At 44.9% G+C, this 19713-nt stretch overlaps 1 protein-coding gene across 1 annotated transcript in view; it reads left to right on the top strand.

Moving 5' to 3' along the window:
* The window catches only part of slc1a3a (solute carrier family 1 member 3a), a 249089-nt gene that overhangs the window by 118925 nt on the left and 110451 nt on the right, over nt 1-19713 (top strand). Inside the window, exon 3 of the mRNA XM_072592761.1 lies at nt 12365-12502. Coding sequence (XP_072448862.1) covers nt 12365-12502 — 138 coding nt within the window. The remainder of the gene's footprint in view (nt 1-12364; nt 12503-19713) is intronic.

Genomic DNA, 19713 nt, shown 5'->3' with positions numbered 1-19713 from the left:
AACACCGGGGCACACAACACCGGGGCACACAACACCGGGGTACACAACACCGGGGTACACAACACCGGGGTATACAACACAGGGGCACACATCACTGGGGAATACAACACAGGGGTATACATCATCGAGATACACAACACTGGTGTATACAACACTGGGATACACAACACTTCTCAAAATACTCAATGAGGTTTGTGAGACATGACCTGCCCTTGATGAAACCATGTTGACTATCTCCAATCAAATTGTTGCTTGCTAGATGATAATAAATCCTATCTCTTATAATCCTTTCCAAAGGTTTTCCTACAACAGCGGTAAGGCTCACTGGTCTATAATTACCTGAGTCATCTCTCCTGCCCTTCTTGAACAAGGGCACAACATTTGCAATCCTCCAGTCCTCAGATACTAAACCTGTAGACAATGACAACTCAAAGATCAAGGCCAAAGGCTCCACCATCTCCTCCCGAGCTTCCCACAGGCGACTTGTCTACTTTCAAACCTTCTAGAATTGATAACACCTCTTCCTTACGAATCTCAATCCTTTCTAGTCTAATCTCTCGTATCCCATTCTTCTCCTCTACAATATTCTCCTTTCCCTGAGTGAAAACCAATGAGAAATATTCATTTAGCACCTCTCCGATCTCCACAGGATCCACACACAACTTCCCACTTCTGTCTTTGACTGGCCATACCAGAGTTTTGTACAGCTGTAGCATGACTTCATGGCTCTGAAACTCAATCCCTCTACCAATAAAAGCTAACACACCATATGCCTTCTTAATAACCCTATCAACTTGGGTGGCAACTTTCAGGGATCAATGTACTTGGACACTGAGATCTCTCTATCCATCTACACTACCAAGAATTAGCCATTAGCCCAGTAATCTTTATTTCTGTTGCTCCTTCCAAAGTGAAGCACCTCACACTTTTCCGCATTAAACTCCACTTGCCACCTGTCAGCCCAGCTCTGCAGCTTATCTATCTCCCTCTGTACTGAAAATGTGTTGCTGGAAAAGCGCAGCAGGTCAGGCAGCATCTGAGGAGCAGGAGAATCGACGTTTCGAGCATGAGCCCTTCTTCAGGAATGACAGAAACGTCGATTCTCCTGCTCCTTGGATGCTGCCTGACCTGCTGCACTTTTCCAGCAACACATTTTCAGCTCTGATCTCCAGCATCTGCAGTCCTCACTTTCTCCTATCTCCCTCTGTAACCCACAATGTCCTTCGGCACTATCCACAACTCCACCGACCTTAGCGTCATCTGCAAATTTATTAACCCACCCTTCTATGCCCTCATCCAGTCATTTATAACAATGACAAACAGCAGTGGCCCCAAAACAGATCCTTGCGGTACACCACCAGTAACTGAATTCCATGATGAACATTTCCCATCAACCACCACCTTCTGTCTTCTTACAGCAAGTCAATTTCTGATCCAAACCGCTAAATCACCCTCAATCCTATGCCTCTGTATTTTGTGCAATAGCCGACCATGGGGAACCATATCAAGTACCTTACTGAAATCCATATACACCACATCAACCACTTTACACTCATCCACCTGTTTGGTCACCTTCTCAAAGAACTCAATCAGTTGTGAGGCATGACCGACCCTTCACAAAACCGTGTTGACTATTCCTAATCAAATTATTCCTTTCTAGATGATTATACATCTTATTTCTTATAATCTTTTCCAATACCTTACCCACAACTGAAGTAAGGCTCACTGGTCTATAATTACCAGGGTTGTCTCTACTCCCCTTCTTGAACAAGAGAACAAAATTTGCTATCCTCCAGTCTTCTGGCACTATTCCTGTAGACAATGACAACATAAAGATCACAGTGTAAGGCTCTGCAATCTCCTCCCTGGCTTCCCAGAGAACCTGAGGATAAATCCCATCCAGCCCAGGGGACCTATTTATTATCACACTTTCCAGAATTTCTAACACCTCCTCCTTGTGAACCTTAACCCTGTCAAGTCTGGTAGTCTGTATCTCAATGTTCTCCTTGACAATATTGTCTTTTTCTGGTGTAAATACTGACAAAAAATATTCATTTCATGCTTCCCCTATCTCCTCTGACTCCATGCACAACTTCCTATTATTGTCCTCGATTGGCCCTCATTTTAGGAGACAGTGAGGTCTGCAGATACTGGAGATCAGAGTTGAGAGTGTGTTGCTGGAAAATCACAGCAGGTCAGGCAGCATCTGAGAAAAATGAAAATTGATGTTTCGGACCAGAGCCCTTCCTGATGAAGGTCTCTGGCCCGAAACGTCAATTCTCCTGCTCCTTGGATGCTGCCTGACCTTCTGTGCTTTTCCAGCACCACACTCTCAATTCTGGTCCTCATCTTACTCTAGTCATTCTTTTAATCCTGATATACTGTAGAAAGCCTTAGGATTTTCCTTGATCCTATCTGCCAACGACTTCTCATGTCCCCTCCTGGCTCTTCTTAGCTCTCTCTTTCAGTCTTTCTTGGCTAATTAGTACCTCTCTAGTACCCAAACTGAGCCTTTGCAGCTCATCCTAACATAAGCCTTCTGCTTCCTCTTTATAAGAGTTTCAATTTCTTTAGTAAACCACGGATTCCTCACTGGACAACTTCCCCCCTGTCTGACCGGTACATACTTATAAAGGACATGCAGTCGCTCATCCTTGAATACGCTCCACATTTCAATTGTACCCATCCCCTGCAGTTTCCTTCCCCATTCCACGCATCCTGAATCTTGCCTAATTGCATCATAATTGCCTTTCTCCCAGCTATAACTCTTGCCCTGCAGTATAAACCCATCCCTTTACATAGCTAAAGTAAATATAACCTAATTGTGGTCCCTATCACCAAAGTACTCACCTCCCTCCAAATCTAATACCTGGCTGGATTCATTACCCAGTACCAAATCCAATGGGACCTCGCCCCTTGGCCTGTCTACAAACTGTGGCAGGAAACCGGACAAAAACTGGAGTATTATGTGTGCTACAGGTCAGACAACATCCCAGGAGCAGGAGAATCATTGTTTTGGTCATAAGCCCTTCATCAGGAATGAAGTTTGTGGGCCGGGGACTGAGAGATAAATGGGAGTGGGGTGATTTAGGAGGAAGGTAGCTGAGAAAGCGATAGGTGGACGAAGGTGAGGGAGGTGGTGATAGGTCATAGTACTCAAACTATAATATTCCCAGTCGATATTTGGAAAGTTGAAGACACCCATAACAATTACCCTGTCTCTCTCGCTCCTATCAGGATCGTCTTTGTAATCCTTTCCTCTACATCTCTGGAACAATTCGGAGGCCTATAGAAAACTCCCAACAGGGTGACCTCTCCTTTCCTGTTTCTAACCTCAGCCCATACAACCTCAGTAGACGAGTCCTTATTTGTCCCTTCTGCCACCATAATACTGTCCTTGACTAACAATGCCACCCCACCCCCCACCCCCCCCCCCCCCCCCCCCCCACCCTTTTACATCTTCCCTGTTCTTACTGAAACATCTAAACTCTGGAACCTGCAACAACCATTCCTGTCCCTACTCTATCCATGTCTCCAAAATGGCCACAACATTCAATGAAATCATGACTGATCTTTTCATGACCTCAGCTTCACTTACCTGCCCTCTCACCGTAACCCTTAATTCCTTTATTGTTGAAAAAAGTATCTACCTTAGCTTTAAAAACTTTTACTGAAGTAGCATCAACTACTTCCCTGGGCAGGGACATCCATAGTTTCACTTCCCCCTCAATTCAGTCTGAAATCTGCTCACTCTAATCTTGAGGCTTTGCCCTCTTGTCATAGTTTCACCCGCCAGTGAAACATCCTCTCTACTTCTATCTTATTAATTCCCTTCATAATTTTACATGTTTCTATAAGACCTCCCTCATTCTTCTAAATTCCAATGAATATAATCCCAGTCTACTCAGTCTCTCCTCATAAGCCAACCCCCTCAACTCCAGAATCAACCTAGTGAACCTCCTGTCCACCCCCTCCAGTGCCAGTACATCCTTTCTCAAGTAAGGAGACCGAAACTGCACACAGTACTCCAGGTGTGACCTGTACAGCTGTAACATAACCTTCCTGCTTTTAAACTCAATCCCTTCAGCAATGAAGGACAAAATTTCATTTTCCTTCCTAATTACCTGTTGTACCTGCAGACCAACCCTCTGTGATTCATGCACAAGGACACCCAGGGTCCCCCTGCATAGCAGCATGCTGCAACTTTTTACCATTCAAATAACAATCCTTTTTACTGTTACTCCGACCAAAATGGATGACTTCACATTTATTAACATTGTATTCCATCTACCAGACCTTTGCCCACTCACGTGAAGTATCTATGTTCCTCTGCAAAGTTTCACAGTTCCCTGCACACTTTGCTCTGCCACTCATCTTAGTGTCATCTGCAAACTTTGACACACTACACGTGGTCCCCAACTCCAAATCATCTAAATAAATTGTGAATAATTGCAATCCCAACACTGATTCCTGAGACACACCACGAGTTACTGATTTCCAACCAGACTAGTACTCACTTATCCCCACTCTTTGCTTCCTGTTAGTTAACCAATCCTGTATCCATGCTAAGACATTGCCCATAACACCGTGCACCTTCATCTGATGCAGCAGCCTCTTGTGCAGCACCCTGTCAAAGACCTTTTGGAAATCTAGATACACTACATCTACTGGGTCCCCATTGTCCATCTGCTCATAATGTCTTCATAGAATTCCAGTAAATTAGTTAAGCATGACCTGCCCTTCATGAATTCATGCTGCTTCTGCCCAACGTGACAATTTCTATCTCGATGCCTTGATAGTTCTTTCTTGATAATAGATTCAAGCTCCTTCCCCACTACAGAAGTTAAGCTAACGAGTCTATAATTCCCCATCTTTTGTCTACTGCCCTTTTTAAACAGAGGTGTCACATTTGCTGTTTTCCAATCTGCTGGAACTGCCCCAGAGTCCAGCAAATTTTGGAGAATTACCACAAGTGCACTTGCTATTTCTCCTGCCATCTCTTTTAGTACCCTGGGATGTATTCCATCAGATTCAGGAGACTTGTCTATCCTCAATTCCATTATCTTGCCGAACACTACCTCTTCCATGATAATGATTGTTTCCAGGTCCTCACCTACCTTCATGGCTTTGTCAATTACTGGCAAGTTATTCATATTCTCCGCTGTGAAGACTGATACAAAATACCTAATCAAGCCTCAGCCATTTCATCATATTCCACGACTAAATGCCCCTTGTCATCTGTAAAGGACCAATGTTTATTCCAGCACATTTTTTAAATTTTATATATTAATAGAAACATTTACAATCTCTCTTTATACTCTGTGCTAGTTTTTTTTTTCTCATGTTCTATCTTACTTTCCTTTATGGCTCTTTTTTTGGCTTTCTGTTGATGTTTAAAGCTTTCCCAATGTTCTAGTTTCCTGCTGATCTTGGCCACTTTGTATGCCTTCTCTTTCAATTTGAAAACCTCCTTATTTCCTTAGACACCCATGGCATATTCCCACTTTTCGTACAGTGCTTCCTTTTCATTGGAATATACTTTTGCTGAGTACTTTGAAAAATTGCTTTAATAGTTTTCCACTGCTCGTCAACTGTCCCACCATAAAGTTTTTGTTTCCGGTCTACTTTAGCCAACTCCTCTTGATGTCTTCATCGTTAAAGCACAGGACCTTGTTATTGAATTTTATCTTCACACTCTCCATCTGTATCCTAAATTCAGCCATACCGTGATCGCTCCTTCCAAGAGGATCCCTAACTATGAGGTCATTAATTATTCCTGTCTCATTACACAGGACCCTCGTTGGTTCCATTACATACTGTTCAAGAAAACTATCATGGATTCACTCAACAAACTCCTCCTCAAGGCTACCCTAACCTGGTTCGACCAATCAACATGTAGATTAAAATCCCCCATGATAACTGCCGTACCATCTTTACAGGCATTAGTTATTCCTTTGTTTATTGTCTGTCCCAGTGTGATGTTATTATTCAGGCGTCTATAGACTATCCCTGTCAGTGACCTTTTATTATTAGAAGTTCTAATTTCCACCCAAATGGATTCAACCTTATTCTCCATAGAACCTATGTCATCTCTCAGCACTGCCCTGGTGTCGTCCTTGAATATCAGAGTGTCCACTTCCCTTACTTTCCTGTCTGTCCTTCTGAATAGTCTGGTGCTCCTGGATATTTACCTCCCAGTCGTGACCATCTTGTAACCATGTCTCTGTCATGGATACTAACTCATATTCATTCACGAAGATTTGTGCCAGAGTTCCTCCAGCAACCAACACCTGATGCAGATGTGGTAACTGCAGTTTGTAATGGGATTAAACTCCACCTGCCATTTCTCTGGCAACTGATCTGTATCCTGCTGTATCCTTTGACAACATTCTACACCATCCACAATTCCACTCATCTTTGTATCGTCTGCAAACTTACTAACTGTAGGGTGACCAATATCCTTGTGAAGAGATTTGCTCGTGTTACCTGGGAGGGTTTAAACTAGTTTGGCAGGGTGTGCGATTCTAAATAAGAGAGGGACTATCGAGAAGTCAGAGGAAAATATATCAGCCATTGAGAGCAAGTTTACTATTCACGATAGACAGGGGCACAGTAAAGGGAGGGAAAATAACTTCTGGTTTAAAGTGCATTTATATTAATGCACAAGGCCTGACTGGTAAGGCAGATGAGCTCAGAGCATGGATTGGCTCTAGGACTGGGATATTATAGCCACAACAAAAACATGGCTGAAAGAAGGGCAGGACTGGCAGTTTAATGTTCCAGGATACAGAAGCTACAGGTGTGACAGAAGGACAAGTAAGTGAGGAGGGGGGAGAAAGCAAATTACTGCAGATGCTGGAATCTGAAACCAAAAGAGAAAATGCTGGAAAATCTCAGCAGGTCTGGCAGCATCTGTAAGGAGAGAAAAGAGCTGATGTTTCGAGTCTAACTGACCCTTTGTCAAAGCTTTAAAAAGGGAGAAATAGGGAGGTATTTATACTAGAGTTGAAAAATGTGGTGCTGGAAAAACACAGCAGGCCAGGCAGCATCCAAGGAGCAGGAGAATTGACGTTTCGGGCATAAGCCCTTCTTCAGGAATGAGGCTGGTGTGCCAAGCAGGCTGAGATAAAAGGTTGGGGGGAGGGAATTTGGGGGAGGGGTGCTGGGAATACGATAGGTGGAAGGAGGTGAGGGTGAGGGTGATAGGCCGGAGAGGGGGTGGGGACGGAGAGGTCGGGAAGAAGATTGCAGGTCAAGTGGGCGGTGCTGAGTCCGAGGGTTGGGACTGAGATAAGGTGGAGGGAGGGGAAATGAGGAAGCTGGAGAAATCTACATTCATCCCGTGTGGTTGGAGGGTTCCTAGGCGGAAGATGAGGCGCTCTTAATCCAGGCGTCATGTGGCCTGGGTCTGGCGATGGAGGAGGCCAAGGACCTGCATGACCTTGGCGAGTGGGAGGGGGAGTTAAAGTGTTCAGCCATGGGGCGGTTGGGTTGGTTGGTGCGGGTTTCCCAGAGGTGTTCCCTGAAACGTTCCGCAAGTAGGCGGCCTGTCTCCCCAGTGTAGAGGAGACCACATCGGGTGCAGCAGATACAGTAAATGATGTGTGTGAAGGTGCAGGTGAATTTGTGACAGATATGGAAGGATCCATTGGGGCCTTGGAGGGAGGTGAGGGGGGGAGGTGTGGGCGCAAGTTTTGCACTTCTTGCGGTTGCAGGGGAAAGTGCCGGGAGTGGAGGTTGGGTTGGTGGGGGGTGTGGACCTGACGAGGGAGTCGTGAAGGGAGTGGTCTCTCCTGAATGCAGATAGGGGTGGGGAGGGAAATATATCCCTGGTGGTGGGGTCTGTCTGGAGGTGACAAAAATGACGACTGATGATACGATGTATCCGTAGGTTGGTGAGGTGGAAGGTGAGGACCAGTGGGGTTCTGTCCTGGTGGTGATTGGAGGGGCGGGGTTCAAGAGTGGAGGTGTGAGAAGTGGAGGAGATGCGGTGGAGAGCGTCGTCAACCAAGTCGGAGGGGAAATTGAGGTCTTTGAAGAAGGAGGCCATTTGAGTTGTTCGGTGGTGGAATTGGTCCTCCTAGGAGCAGATGCGGTGGAGGCGGAGGAATTGGGAATATGGGATGGCGTTTTTACAGGGGGCAGGGTGGGAGGAGGTGTAATCTAGGTAGGTGCGGGAGTCGGTCGGTTTGTAGTAAATGTCTGTGGGAGTTGGTCGCATCTGCAGTCCTCACTTTCTCCTAGGTATTTATACTAGGTTGAGAGAAGGCGAGTCATGCCTCCAGAAGCAAAGGTAGCAGTAAAGAGATGATAATGACAGTGCATGGAGAGATTATGGAGAGATTAGGAGCTGTGAATGATCAAGGCTGAAGCCAGTGGTGTGTGACAAAATATGTGGGGAATGGGGGGGGATGAGTGAAGCTGAGGCAAAATGGAAAACAGGGGAGAAGAGGAGAGGAAAAAGGTGATGAGAGAGTGGGGAGCGAGAGAAAGAGAGACAATCAAGAAATAAGAGGTACAGAACAGTGAAAAATTTTTTTTAAAATAAATGAAATAAAATTACGGAGCAGAATGAAAACCGAGGGGTCGAGGTGGGATAATCATCTGAAATTGTTGAATTCACTGTTGAGACCGTCAGGCTGTAACGTGCCGAGTCGGAAGATGAGATGCTGTTCCTCCAGTTTGCGTTGAGCTTCACTGGAACATTGCACAGGCCCAGGACAGACATGTGGGCATGGGAGCAGGATTGGGTGGTGAAGTAACAAGCCACGGGAAGCGAGGAGGAGGAGCTGCCTTCTGATAAGGGATGATATAACAACAAGTGCTTAGAGAGGATATAGAGTGCTTAAGGGATCATCAAATGATGATTAAAACTTAGAAACAAGAAGTGGATGGTTATCTCTGCTGGGACTGCAGTATAGACCCCCAAATAGCCAGCAGGTACTAGAGGAGTATATGTGTAGAGAGATTGCAGATACCTGTAGGAAAAATAAAGTAGCATTGGTTGGAGATTTTAATTTCCCCTATATTGACTGTGAAACCTGAAAGGGTTCAGAAAAGATTTACAAGGATGTTGCCAGGGTTAGAGGATTTGAGCTATAGGGAGAGGTTGAATAGGCTGGGACTGTTTTCCCTGGAGTGTCGGAGGCTGAGGGGTGATCTTAAAGAGGTTTACAAAATCATGAGGGGCATGGATAGGATAAATAGACAATGTCTTTCCCCTGGGGTGGGGGAGTCCAGAACTGTAGGGTGTAGATTTAGGGTGAAAGGGGAAAGACAACTAGGAATTCTCTGGCATGTCTTTGCTTAGCCTGTCTCAGGATAGATGTGTTGCCCCAGTCAAAATGGTGGATAGGACACTATTCCAACGAGCCACCTCACACTGCAGCACAGACGAACTTCGGAAAACAGAGGAGAACCACCTATACAACATATTCAAGAAGAACGGATACTCAAAAAATACAGTCCGCAGATTCCCCAGGAACAAACCACAACAAGCAGACCAAACACAGCCAGAGACCCTAACCACCTTACCATACATCAAAGAAGGCTCAGAAGTGACAGCCAGACCCCTTGGAATCCTAGTAGCACACAAACCCACCAACACTCTCAAACAAAAACTAAAACTTAAAAGACTCAGTACAACCCATGGACAAAACCAACGTCATCTACAAAATTCCATGCAAGGACTGCCACAAACACTGCATAGGACAAACAGGAAGAAATTAGCCACCAGGATACACGAACACCAGCTAGCCACAAAAAGACACAACCCTCTTTCCCTCGTAGCCCTACACACGGATGAAAAAAACCACCATTTCGACTGGGACAACACATCTGTCCTGGGACAGGCTAAGAAAAGACATGCCAGAGAATTCCTAGAGGCCTGGCATTCCAACCACAACACCATAAACAAACACATAGATCTAGATACCATCTATCAACCCCACAGAAAACGAACAGGAAATGACATCACCAGGAACCTCATCCAGGACAAACATATAAATAGAAAGCAGGAGACAACAGCTTCGCTTCATTTGGAGGTTACCACTGATGATGTTACCTAGCCAGGTAATGAAAGGTCTGGATATCAAACCTAAAGCTCGGCGAGCAAACCGACACCCCCTCAGAACTATGTGTTTTGGCAGTTTTGGAATCTGTAGCTCAATGAGAAGTTGGACTTCGCCCTTAAGTGGAAGGTTGTGATGTCAAATTTCAGAATCATGTTCTTGATGAGTAAGGAGATCAAAGGTCACTGGGGGAAGGCAGGAAAAGACACCAATTCCCTTGTAGGGAGGTTGCTAGAGCCACGAGGGAGGGTTTAAACTAGTGTGGAGGGGTATTAGAACCAAAGAAGTAGGTCAGCCTGTGGTATATTTGAAGTAAAGGGAGGGCTTAAATCAAGTAAATCTAGTAGGAAGAAGAGACAGGACCAGGTGAATGAATATATCGGGACTGGCGGTCTGAAGTGTATTTATTTTAATGCAAGATGTATAACAGGTAAGGCAGATGAGCTTAGAGCCTGGATTAGTACTTGGGACTACAATGTTGTAGTCATTACAGAAAATTGGTTGAGAGAAGGACAGGAATGGCAGCTCCATGTTCCAGGGTTTAGATGTTTCGGCAAAGGACATAGAGACGTAAAAAGGGTGCAGGAGTTGCATTAATGATTAAGGAGAATTTCACAGCTGTACTAAAAAAGGACATTTTGGATGTAGGTTTGCTTGCTGAGCTGAAAGGTTCATTTCCAGACATTTTGTTACCTTACGAGGTAATATCTTCAGTGGACCGCATGCGAAGCAATGCTGAAAATTCCTGCTTTCTATTTATATGTTTGGGTTTCTTTGGGTTGGTGATGTCATTTCCTGTGGTGATGTTATTTCCTGTGATGAAGTCACTTCCTGTTCTTTTTCTCAGGGGATGATAGATGGAGTCTGCCATCTCCTGACCAGAGCCTCAGTATCACTCAGACATACTGTTCCTAGACTCTTGATATCGCACTTTTAAAAGCCTCCCATTTGTCAGTCTTTCCTTTTTCTTCAAACAGACTCACCGAATTGACCTCTGGTGGATCCTATCTAATGGCCCCAGAATTGGCCTTGCTCTAGTTTAGCACATTAACTTGTGGAATACTTTCAAAGAACTATGTACTTATACTCCTTGGTCCCTCTGTTAAAACTATCAGAGTTCTGGTCACTGGACCCAAAGTGCTCTCCGACTGACAGTTTAGTCACTTGTCTAACCTTGTTTGCTAAGAGGAGCTCCAGTCTTGCACCCTCCTAAGTAGAGCCTTCTACATATAGATTTATGAAACTTTCTTAGACAATTTGACAAATTCCACTCCATCCAGGCCTTTACACTCTTGGTGGCCCAGTCATACAGTAATAGAGATGTACAGCACGGAAACAGACCCTTCGGTCCAACTTGTCCATGCCGATCAGATATCCCAACCCAATCTAGTCCCACCTGCCAGCACCCGACCCATATCCTTCTAAACCCTTCCTATTCCTGTACCAATCCAGATGCCTTTTAAAAGTTGCAATTGTACTAGCCTCCACCACTTCCTCTGGTAGCTCATTGCATACAAGCACCAACCTATGCATGAAAAAGTTAAAAAACTTAAAAGACCAAGTATAACCCATGGACAAAACCAACGTCATCTACAAAATTCCATGCAAGGACAGCCACAAACACTACGTAGAACAAACAGGAAGAAAGTTAGCCACCAGGATACACGAACACCAGCTAGCCACAAAAAGACACAACCCTCTCTCCCTCGTAGCCCTACACATGGATGAAATAAACCACCATTTTGACTGGGACAACACATCTATCCTGGGACAGGCTAAGCAAAGACATGCCAGAGAATTCCTAGAGGCCAGGCACTCCAACCACAACACCATAAACAAACACACAGATCTAGATACCATCTATCAACCCCACAGAAAACGAACAGGAAATGACATCACCAAAAACCCCAGGAACCCCATCCAGGACAAACATATAAATGGAAAGCAGGAGACAACAGCTTTGCTTCATTTGGAGGTCACCACTGATGATGTTACCTGCCAGGTAATGAAACGTCTGGATATCAAACCTACAGCTCAGTGAGCAAACCTACACCCTAAACCTCAACCTGAGCTACAAACCTTCACAAACCTGCAAAAACACAGCTCTGAGCTTCCTTTCTATACCTGAAATTAAATTACTTTAGTCAAATGTTATGCCAAGTAGAAAATGATTTAATTTTGTTTTACTATGAATTACAAACTGAAAAACTGAAGATGAGAATTTATTATATTCTGATTGACAAATCAGCTCCCTCTCCTGTGCCAATAAATTCAGACTCCCATTCTTTCTACAGGTATCGTCCTTGGTTTCTGCCTCAGGAAGTATCAGATGAATTTTCGACAGATTAAGTACTTTTCCTTCCCTGGAGAGATCCTGATGCGTATGTTACAGATGCTGGTGATGCCGCTCATCATTTCCAGCCTGGTCACAGGTATAATCCTCTGAGCAATGTTAGTTCCTTACCCAATAGTCTCTCTCAAGTTCCTTCAATGCAACAGTACTTTTCCTTTGTGTCAGCAATTTTCTTTCCTAAATTGGAAAACAGAGAATGTGGATTTATATAGTACCTGGTAACATAGCACCTTTTAGAGACTAGGGGACTTACCAAACCTCTTCACTGACAATGATGACATTTTGAATTGCAACCATATTTGAAATGTAGAAAGACCACAGGATCTTTACAGAAATAAAATGCCACTTACAACAATGAATTGAATTGAACTGAATTTATTGTCACGTGTACCAAGGCACAGTGAAAAGCTTTAGAATGGAATTAATGACCAGGCAATCTGCCATGATGTGTTTGTTTTCTTCTGTGCCAGACTAAAAGGTATCACTATGAGGGGGAAGAGTCTGTGGAGAGGAGAGGGAGAGGAGAGGTCAGGTCCACGCCCCCCTACGACCCACCCTCCCATTCTGGCACTTTCCCCTGCCACCGCAGGAACTGTAAAACCTGCGCCCACACCTCCTCCCTCACCTCCATCCAAGGCCCTAAAGGAGCCTTCCACATCCATCAAAGTTTTACTTGCACATCCACTAATATCATTTATTGTATCCATTGCTCCCGATGTGGTCTCCTCTACATTGGGGAGACTGGACGCCTCCTAGCAGAGCGCTTCAGGGAACATCTCTGGGACACCCGCACCAATCAACCACACCGCCCTGTGGCCCAACATTTCAACTCCCCCTCCCACTCTGCCGAGGACATGGAGGTCCTGGGCCTCCTTCACCGCCACTCCCTCACCACCAGACGCCTGGAGGAAGAACGCCTCATCTTCCGCCTCGGAACACTTCAACCCCAGGGCATCAATGTGGACTTCAACAGTTTCCTCATTTCCCCTTTCCCCACCTCACCCTAGTTCCAAACTTCCAGCTCAGTAACTGTCCCCATGACTTGTCCAGACTTGTCCTACCTGCCTATCTCCTTTTCTACCTATTCACTCCACCCTCTCCTCCCTGATCTATCATCTTCATCCCCTCCCTCACTCACACATTGTACTCTATGCTACTTTCTCCCTACCCCCACCCTCCTCTAGCTTATCTCTCCATGCTTCAGGCTCACTGCCTTTATTCCTGATGAAGTGCTTTTGCCCGAAATGTTGATTTCGAAGCTCCTTGGATGCTGCCTGAACTGCTGTGCTCTTCCAGCACCACTAATCCAGAATGTGGAGAGGAGAGCACAACAGCCAGAAACTAGGGACCTTGAAGAAACCAAACACATAGGAAAAAACAGGGGATGGGTTAGACAGATTGAATGGGTTAGAACATAGCAAAGCATAAAGAACAAGGAACAGGCCCTTCGGCCCTCCAAGCCTGCCCCAATCATCATGCCCAAACTAAGCTTAAAAAAAACTTCTGCCCTTATTCGGTCCATATACCTCTATTCCCTCCCTATTCATGGAACCATCTGGATGCCTCTCAAATATCACCAGCATGCCTGCTTCCAACGTCTCTTCTGGCAGTTCACTCTAGGCTCCAAACACTCTCTGTTGTGAAAGATTTCCCTCATATATCTCTCTGAAACGTACCCCCTCTCACCTTGACCTCTGCTTCATCGTAATTGAAACTTCAACCCTGGGGAAAAAGCCTCTGATTACCCACCCTACCTATACCTCATAATTTTGTAAACCTTTATCTGGTCACCTCTCAGCCGCTTGTCTTTCCAATGTAAACAATCCTAGTTGTTTTAACCTTTCCTCATAGCCATAGCAGGTGAAATATAATGTGAATAAGTGTGAAGTTATTCACTCTAAAAAACAAAAAGACAAAATATTTTTGAAGGGGTGGAAGTGCGAGTGTCCAAAGGGAAGTGGGTGTTCCTATCCATGCGTGTTTAAAAGTTAACATGCAGATACAAAGCAATTTGGAAGTTAAATGGTAGTTTGGTCATCACTCAAAGGGATTTGAGTCCAGGAGAAAAGATATCCTCCTGTAGTCCTAAGGCCCAAACATCTTCAACTGCTCCATCAATGACCTTCCCTCCACCATAAGGTCAAAAGTAGGAATGTTCGCTGATGATTGCACAATATTCAGCACCAAAATAATAGGGTGGTTATGGTAGGGGATTTTAACTTTCCAAACATCGACTGGGACTGCCATAGTGTTAAAGGTTTAGATGGAGAGGAATTTGTTCAGTGTGTACAAGACAATTTTCTGATTCAGTGGATGTACCTACTAGAGAAGGTGCAAATCTTGACCTACTCTTGGGAAATAAGGCAGGGCAGGTGACTGAGGTGTCAGTGGGGGAGCACTTTGGGGCCAACGACCATAATTCTATTAGATTTAAAATAGTGATGGAAAAGGATAGACCAGATTTAAAAGTTGAAGTTCTAAATTGGAGAAAGGCCAATTTTTATGGTATTAGGCAAGAACTGGTATTGGGGCGGCACGGTGGCACAGTGGTTAGCACTGCTGCCTCACAGCGCCAGAGACCTGGGTTCATTTCCCGCCTCAGGCAACTGTCTGTGTGGAGTTTGCACATTCTCCCCATGTCTGCGTGGGTTTCCCCCGGGTTCTCCAGTTTCCTCCCACAGTCCAAAAAATGTGCAGGTTAGGTGAATTGACCATGATAAATTGCCCGTAGTGTTAGGTGAAGGGGTAAATGTAGGGGAATGGGTCTGGGTGGGTTGCTCTTCGGCGGGTCGCTGTGGACTTGTTGGGCCGAAGGGCCTGTTTCCACACTGTAAGTAATCTATAAAAAAAACTTTCGAAAGCTGATTGGAGACAGATGTTCACAGGTAAAGGGATGGCTGGAAAATGGGAAGCCTTCAGAAATGAGATAACAAGAATCCAGAGAAAGTATATTCCTGTCAGGATGAAAGGAAAGGCTGGTAGGTATAGGGAATGCTGGATGACGAAAGAAATTGAGGGTTTGGTTAAGAAAAAGAAGGAAGCATATGTAAGGTATAGACAGGATAGATCAAGTGAATCCTTAGAAGAGTATAAAGGAAGTAGGAGTATACTTAAGAGGGAAATCAGGAGGGCAAAAAGGGGACATGAGATAGCTTTGGCAAATAGAATTAAGGAGAATCCAAAGGGTTTTTACAAATATATTAAGGACCAAAAGAGTAACTAGAGAGAGAATAGGGCCCCTCAAAGATCAGCAAGGCGACCTTTGTGTGGAGCCTCAGAAAGTGGGGGAGATACTAAATGAGTATTTTGCATCAGTATTTACTGTGGAAAAGGATATGGAAGATATAGACTGTAGGGAAATAGATGATGACATCTTGCAAAATGTCCAGATTACAGAGGAGGAAGTGCTGGATGTCTTGAAACGGTTAAAAGTGGATAAATCACCAGGACCTGATCAGGTGTACTCAAGAACTCTGTGGGAAGCTAGAGAAGTGATTGCTGGGCCTCTTGCTGAGATGTTTGTATCATCGATAGTCACAGGTGAGGTGCTGGAAGACTGGAGGTTGGCAAACATGGTGCCACTGTTTAAGAAGGGTGGTAAAGACAAGCCAGGGAACTATAGACCGGTGAGCTTGACCTTGGTGGTGGGCAAGTTGTTGGAGGGAATCCTGAGGGACAGGATGTACATGTATTTGGAAAGGCATGGATAAAAGGAGGAAGTGAGGACTGCAGATGCTGGAGATCAGAGCTGAAAAATGTGTTGCTGGAAAATTACAGCAGGTCAGGCAGCATCAAAGGAGAAGGAGAATCGACGTTTCGGGCATAAGCTCTTCTTCAGGAATTCCTGAAGAAGGGCTTATGCCTGAAACGTCGATTCTCCTGCCCCTTTGATGCTGATTAGGGATAGTCAACATGGCTTTGTGCATGGGAAATCATGTCTCACAAACTTGATTGAGTTTTTTGAAGAAGTAACAAAGACGATTGATGAGGGCAGAGCAGTAGATGTGATCTATATGGACTTCAGTAAGGCATTCGACAAGGTTCCCCATGGGAGACTGATTAGCAAGGTTAGATCTCATGGAATACAGGGAGATCTAGCCATTTGGATACAGAACTGGCTCAAAGGTAGAAGACAGAGGGTGGTGGTGGAGCGTTGTTTTTCAGACTGGAGGCCTGTGACCAGTGGAGTGCCACAAGGATCGGTGCTGGGTCCTCTACTTTTTGTCATTTACATAAATGATTTGGATGCGAGCATAAGAGGTACAGTTAGTAAGTTTGCAGATGACACCAAAATTGGAGGTGTAGTGGACAGCGAAGAGGGTTACCTCAGATTACAACAGGATCTTCACCAGATGGGCCAATGGACTGAGAAGTGGCAGATGGAGTTTAATTCAGATAAATGTGAGGTGCTGCATTTTGGGAAAGCAAATCTTAGCAGGACTTATACACTTAATGGTAAGGTCCTAAGGAGTATTGCTCAACAAAGAGACCTTGGAGTGCAGGTTCATAGCTCCTTGAAAGTGGAGTCGCAGGTAGATAGGATAGTGAAGAAGGCGTTTGGTATGCTTTCCTTTATTTGTCAGAGTATTGAGTACAGGAGTTGGGAGGTCATATTGCGGCTGTACAGGACATTGGTTAGGCCACTATTGGAATATTGCGTGCAATTCTGGTCTCCTTCCTATTGGAAAGATGTTGTGAAACTTGAAAGGGTCCAGACAAGATTTACAAGGATGTTGCCAGGTTGGAGGATTTGAGCTATAGGGAGAGGCTGAACAGGCTGGGGCTGTTTTCCCTGGAGTGTCGGAGGCTGAGGGGTGACCTTATAGAGGTTTACAAAATTATGAGGGGCATGGATAGGATAAATAGACAAAGTCTTTTCCCTGGGGTTGGGGAGTCCAGAACTAGAGGGCATAGGTTTAGGGTGAGAGGGGAAAAATATAGAACATAGAACATAGAAGAATACAGCGCAGTACAGGCCCTTTGGCCCTCGATGTTGCGCCGATCAAAGCCCACCTAACCTACACAAGCCCACTATCCTCCATATGCCTATCCAATGCCCGTTTAAATGCCCATAAAGAGGGAGAGTCCACCACTGCTACTGGCAGGGCATTCCATGAACTCACGACTCGCTGAGTAAAGAACCTACCCCTAACATCTGTCCTATACCTACCACCCCTTAATTTAAAGCTATGCCCCCTCGTAATAGCTGACTCCATACGTGGAAAAAGGTTCTCATGGTCAACCCTATCTAAACCCCTAATCATCTTGTACACTTCTATCAAGTCACCCCTAAACCTTCTTTTCTCCAATGAAAACAGCCCCAAGTGCCTCAGCCTTTCCTCATACGATCTTCCTACCATACCAGGCAACATCCTGGTAAACCTCCTCTGTACCCGTTCCAGTGCCTCCACATCCTATAGCATGGTGACCAAAACTGCACACAATACTCCAGATGCGGCCGCACCAGAGTCTTATACAACTGCAACATGACCTCAGGACCCTGGAACTCAATTCCTCTACCAATAAAAGCCAGTACGCCATATGCCTTCTTCACCGCATTATTTACCTGGGTGGCAACTTTCAAAGATCTGTGTACATGAACACCAAGATCCCTCTGCTCATTCACACTACCAAGTATCCGACCATTAGCCCAGTACCCCATCTTTTTGTTACTCTTACCAAAGTGAATCACCTCACACTTAGCTACATTGAACTCCATTTGCCACCTTTCTGCCCAGCTCTGCAGCTTATCTATGTCCCGCTGTAACCTGCCACATCCTTCCTCACTGTCAACAACTCCTCCGACTTTTGTATCATCCGCAAACTTGCTCACCCAACCTTCTAGCCCTTCCTCCAGGTCATTTATAAAAATGACAAACAGCAATGGTCCCAAAACAGATCCTTGCGGAACACCGCTAGTAACGGCACTCCAAGATGAACCTTTACCATCTACTACTACACTCTGTCTTCTTCCAGCCAGCCAATTCCTAATCCAAACCTCCAACTCACCCTCAATGCCATACCTCCGTATTTTTTGCAGTAGCCTACCATGGGGAACCTTATCAAACGCCTTACTAAAATCCATATATACCACATCTACCGCTTTCCCCTCATCCACCTCCTTAGTCACCTTCTCAAAGAGTTCAATAAGGTTTGTGAGCCACGACCTGCCCTTCACAAAACCATAAAAGAGACCTAAGGGGCATCTTTTTCACACAGAGGGTGGTAAGTGTATGGAATGAGCTCCCAGAGGAAGTAGTGGAGGCTGGTACAAATGCAACATTTAAGAGGCATTTGGATGGGTATATGAATAGGAAGGGTTTGGAGGGATATGGGCCGGGTGCTGGCAGGTAGGACTAGATTGGGTTGGGATATCTGGTCAGCATGGACAGGTTGGACTGAATGGTCTTATTCCATGCTGTACATCTCTCTGACTCTATGACTTAGTGATGGGAGTGGTGTGGTCCTGAATGAGATGTTTTTTGCAGGGTCAGTGCAGACATAATGGGCTGAATGACCTCTTTCTGTACTATAAAGATTCTATGATTCTATGAATTGTGATACAGATGACACATAAGTTTGAAAACATGTATTAACAGATTCAAGAACAGATTTTTTCCCTGCTCTTATCAGACTTAAGAATGGACATCTCATTTATCAGGGTTGATCTTTCTCTGTACCTTCTCTGTAGCTTTAACACTATATTCTACATTAAGACCATAAGACATAGAAGTGGAAGTAAGGCCATTCAGCCCATTGAGTCCACTCCACCATTCGATCATGGCTGATGGGCATTTCAACTCCACTTACCCGCATTCTCCCCGTAGCCCTTAATTCCTCGAGACAACAAGAATCTATCAATCTCTGCCTTGAAGACATTAAGCACCCCGGACTCCACCGCATTCCGCGGCAATTAATTCCACAGGCCCACCACTCTCTGGCTGAAGAAATGTCTCCGCATTTCAGTTCTGAATTTACCCCCTCTAATTCTAAGGCTGTGTCCATGGGTCCTAGTCTTCTCACCTAACTGAAACAATTTCCTAGCGTCCACCCTCTCCAAGCCATGTATTATCTTGTAAGTTTCTATTAGATCTCCCCTTAATCTTCTAAACTCCAATGATTACAATCCCAGGATCCTCAGCCATTCCTCATATGTTAGACCTACTATTCCAGGGATCATCTGTGTCAATCTCCATGTGAATCTCAGTAGCACAACGGTGCAATTACCTTTGTTTAACTGTAACACCATTACATCTGATTTTGCCTTCTCTCTTTCAAACTCCAGACTGA

Source organism: Chiloscyllium punctatum, chromosome 2 (genome assembly GCF_047496795.1).
Source record: "Chiloscyllium punctatum isolate Juve2018m chromosome 2, sChiPun1.3, whole genome shotgun sequence".
Lineage (NCBI taxonomy): Eukaryota > Metazoa > Chordata > Chondrichthyes > Orectolobiformes > Hemiscylliidae > Chiloscyllium > Chiloscyllium punctatum.
Note: the sequence above shows the minus strand (reverse complement) of the source record. Positions and strands in the feature narration are given on the sequence as shown.